We start from the raw sequence: 4,587 nt of genomic DNA on the forward strand, positions 1-4,587 counted from the left end.
GTATGTCAGCAATTTTGCTTTTCCATTCAAGTATCTTCAGGAAATAGGTCCCCCTACTTGCTTATAACCACTGATCAAATCAACATTTATATTAGCACACCAAAAGACAAAATGAGAAACATCCATAAATATCAACAAAACAATAGTCAAGTAGTACTTTTTTGAAAAATTGAGGATTTTCTATTACACTTCAATTTCATACTTCCCAAAATGTTCCCATGACTGGAATTTGTTTTCTTGGATAGAACATTCAGCTATGATCTGTACGTCATTAAGATTTTATGTATCCATCTGAAGTAGAAGGCCACCCGGACAAAAACTGAAGGTCGCTTGGCACAGCCACGCCCAGGAATAATAATTCCCACAACTATTTTAATCCTGTTTTGTTCACAGACCAATGGACCACCATAATCTCGCTGGAACAAGAAAAGAAAAGAAAAATAAAAATAAACAGCATGGGGGGGGGAGTGTGTTTTATGGAACAAAAATGAAAATTACAGACTATGTCATAAGATAGATCCTGAGGGATGCCATCATGGGAAAGCATCACTCAACCCTGTAATGATTTCACAGGAACCAGAGGGAATGTCTGATTACAATTTAGCCTTACACCACGGAAATTAGAGGTATTTTCCCACATTGATTTTACATTACATTTCATTATACTCTTGCTGATTGATCTTGGCCTACTCATCATAACTCAGCCCAGCCTACCTTAATGCGTATGTAAGTGCTGTCAAGTCTCAACCAACTTATGGTAATGCAAGGGGCTTTCAAGGCAAGTGAGAAACTAGATGGTTTGTCATTGCTTTCCTCTGTAGAGTCTTCACTGGTGATCTCCCATCCAAGTATCAACCCTGCTTAGCTTCTGAGATATGATGAAATCAGACTATACCATGCTGCCTTTCCTCCCAACCTAACTCAATGGTTAGGATAAAAGGGGGTTGGGAAAAGCCATGTGCCCTGGGGCCCATGAAGAAAGAGCAGGGTATAGATCTAGGTTTGGATCCAAAGTACTATTAGCAGTAGGCAGAGAACACTTAATAGTATTCCACCAATCAACATCAGTAGAAGTTGGGCACCATGTCTTTAGTGGGATGGCTCATTTCAGCCATTATGGGTGAAGTACGAATGGGGCAAGAAGAAGCCACTGCCTCATGCTGAAAAGCCTCATCTACTTTCCCTCACTTCAGCTGGTGTCTACTGACCACTCACAGCAGGTTTGGGGAACACTGGCCAGCCATGCTGGACCTGGGAGGTAGGGAAGCTGTGGTGAAAAGAACTGAAAGCACAAAAGGCTGAGATTTTCCTCCTGCTATGTATCCATATTGTCCTATGGCCTGTGGAGACTGGTAAGTAGGCAACCTTCAGGCTTGCTATCTAGGCAGAGCTCCTATGAGGGGAGTCACATGGGATCCTGATGGAAGGCTTTGTCTCATTTGAGCACCATGTGCTTTAGATGGCGGCAGGTGTGTTTTCATTTCCTGATGAACAAGTCAGTTGCCTGTGCCTTGTACTAGTGGAAGAACTACAATGCATTTGATTGTTTCTATGTGTGTAGTGTAGCCAAGAGATCCTATGATTGTCTGGCTGCCAGAAGTTCTAGCTCTTTAGCATTATCCAGGGTGCACCATGAGGAGGTGAGCTAGAATTGTCAGTACCTTGCGCTATAACCACCATCCTACCAATGTAGCAGCAAAAATATGCACGTGAAACAACATTCTCCAAAATTTATGTAGTACAACTTGAGTTGCATCTGCTACAACTCTTAGATCCTCAGTTTTGGGGTTGCTATACGGTACTGCAGAATACAGTGGTTCAGTGTGGCTCAACAGCCCCCATGTCCACAAACTTGATGTCCAACTCAACACAACAATGAGAATCATCAGCAGGTGTATTAAACCCACTCCGATCTATTGGTTACCCACATTGTGCCACATCACTCCTCTGCATCTCCGAAGATAAGAGGCTCTTCTTCGTGAATATAGAAAGATCATCAAAAACAGAGAGTTGCCTATCCATGAAGACATGGCTGACACGGGCTTATCCAGACTAAGATTCCAATGCCTAGCAATAAGATCTGCACAAATCCTGCAAACTTAAAATTTCATTCTAAGGAATGAATGGTTGCGAACATGGATGCAATCAGTTCCACCCAATATCTATAACCTGATAACGTAACATATGGAAGATGCGAACAGAATATGAACAGGATTTGGTAGTTGTGCAGACCTGTTCTTTCAAGAGGGCAAAATACCAGGAGCTGAATATGATTGTGGTGCAGACCACCAATCTATTTTCCATCTGTCACAGGAATGTGAGCATCATGCTTTCCAGGGAGATGTGATGGCGCTCTTTGAACTCTCCACAGCTGCAACTGAGTGGATTGAAAATCTAGATATTAGTATTTAGAGGGATTGCCCAATCAGTTTGCATACCCATTGTATCAGCTTGGTTACATATTTTATATTATTATATACTTCCTGTGCATAACTCTGCCATATGATAGATAAATAATGCATTTGATGCACCTTTTAGTAATACACTCAATCCAGGCCAAAAGTTCCTCCAAGCAAAGCCAAGCATAATTTCTTTCGTGCTGGTACAAATTTAAAACACGCTCCTTCTTCAGTCCCATCCTACATACAGCCTCATGACACACACAAAAATTCCTTTTTATTTCGAAACACACAAAGAATTCATTTCATTTCAGAAACAAGACAGAGAAATTCTTACCATAGTAATGAGTTTACATATTGGGACAGGGACTCTTGGTCCCAATAATTCAAGGCTATTGACTCATGAGGGGCTGCTTTGCAGCCACAGGACTAGGGACTAACAGTGAAAAAAAGATGGCTGCATGTTTGGCCACAGCCAGCAGGTCTTGCTCCAGCCACATTTTACTCAGGGTCTCCTGGGCAGACTTTCCTGGGAGGCTAGCCAGTCACTGGCCATGCAGGTCTTGTGAAGTGAAGGGCTGGTGATGAGCCCAGGGGGTAGTGTCAGCTTTGCCCCTCTCTCACCTCAGCTATTTAAACCCCTGCCCACTGCATTGATAGTCCTGTTTGCTCAGGACACCGATGAACATCAGGCATGAGGCAGAGCTTCAGCTGGGGACTACATGCTTTTTAAAGGGCTGGTTCTTCAGTTGATCAGCATGCCTGGGAGAAAGGCAGCGATGGCCCACTTTCTGTGTGAGATTACAGGAGTGGGCTTGCTCTCAGAGGCTTTGAAGCCCAGCGACTGAGGGAGCTTTAGAGGCAACAGTGGGTGTTCTTTGGCCAGTAAGCTGGCTGCCTAATTATAAGTTGGTGACTTATTTTGCAGAACAATGGTTTTTGATCCTATGTTACCTTAATACTAAAAAAGGTCTATATATGAAAGACCCTAAAAATAAATATTATAATTTGTTTGCTTATTTCTAGCTCTTACCTTGGCCAACTCATATTGGCTGTAGCTTCCTTTTGCATTACTGTTGTCAACCGTTTACCTTCTGTGTTATCTCTCTTATATATAAAAGTCGAATGGTGGTGGCTTCTGTCCTATGGGGTGGCGAGATTGCATGCGCTCCCTCAGCCATTGGCCCGTTGGCTGCCAGTCAAGACTACTGGTGTGCCATTGGCCGGGTCTGCTCCTCTTCCCCGCCCTCTCCCCTTTCAGCCACTGTGCTCTGTATTAGAAGCACTGTGTCTCCCAACGAACACAGTTCTCTTGCTTAGCTCCTGTCTGGGACAAAGGTTTCCCTCAGTGGCTGTTGTGAGGAATTCATAGGGTTGCCAGCTCCAGATAAGGAAGCCAGAGTTTGGGGAGGGGAGAGGGGAGGCCTCAGCTGAATAGAATGCAATAGAGGCCACTGGCCAAAGCATTCTAACTTCTCCCTCAGTGGCTGTTGGTAGGCAACGAAGCTTGGTTCTTCTCCTGCTGTTACAATTGATCTCCAAATGACAGAGATCAGTTCCACTGGAGAAAATGGCTGCTTTGGAGGGTAGACCCTATGGCATTATCCCCTGGCTGAGTCATTCCACCCCCCCAACGCTGCCCTTCACAGGATCCACCCCTCAAATCTCCAGGTATTTCCCTACTCAGAGCTGGGATGCCTACTTTCCCCTCAGTGCCCGCTGCTGGTCAACCAAGTTTGGTTTCTGTCAGTAAAAGGCCCTTTCCACACCTATTTTGGCCTTGGGAGAAAACTCATTGTGTCCTTCTACCCTGCTGACAGGCCCCTCCCCCCATGACAGCCAAGGTGACGTGACAGTCAGGGCTTCAGAGCACAGTAGAGGCTGCAGGTGTGGGGGGGAAATGGAAAGCTGAACAGTGAGGGGGAAATGAAGGTAGATTGATGCTTGGTTGGGAAGGAGATAGGGTTGCCAACTACAGGTAGAGGCTGCAGGTGGGGGGGAGATGGAAAGTTGAACAGTGAGGGGGAAATGAAGGTAGATTGATGCTTGTCTGGGAAGGAAATAGGGTTGCCAACTCCAGGTGGAAAATTCCTGGAGATTTGAGGGATGGAGCCTGAAAAGGGTGAGGTTTGAGGAGGGATGGGACCTCAGACAGGTCCAGTGTCATAGACTCTGCCCTCCAAACCAG

At 45.1% G+C, this 4,587-nt stretch overlaps 1 protein-coding gene across 1 annotated transcript in view; it reads right to left on the bottom strand.

The window, feature by feature from the left end:
• Nucleotides 1–254: 254 nt before the first annotated feature.
• Nucleotides 255–4,587, bottom strand: part of HGF (hepatocyte growth factor (hepapoietin A; scatter factor)) — a 94,375-nt gene continuing 90,042 nt past the window's right edge. The window contains 1 exon segment of the mRNA XM_015411278.1: nucleotides 255–416. Coding sequence (XP_015266764.1) covers nucleotides 255–416 — 162 coding nt within the window.

The sequence above is a fragment of the Gekko japonicus genome, unplaced genomic scaffold (assembly GCF_001447785.1).
Source record: "Gekko japonicus isolate JY-2015 unplaced genomic scaffold, Gekko_japonicus_V1.1 scaffold1867, whole genome shotgun sequence".
NCBI classification, from domain to species: domain Eukaryota; kingdom Metazoa; phylum Chordata; class Lepidosauria; order Squamata; family Gekkonidae; genus Gekko; species Gekko japonicus.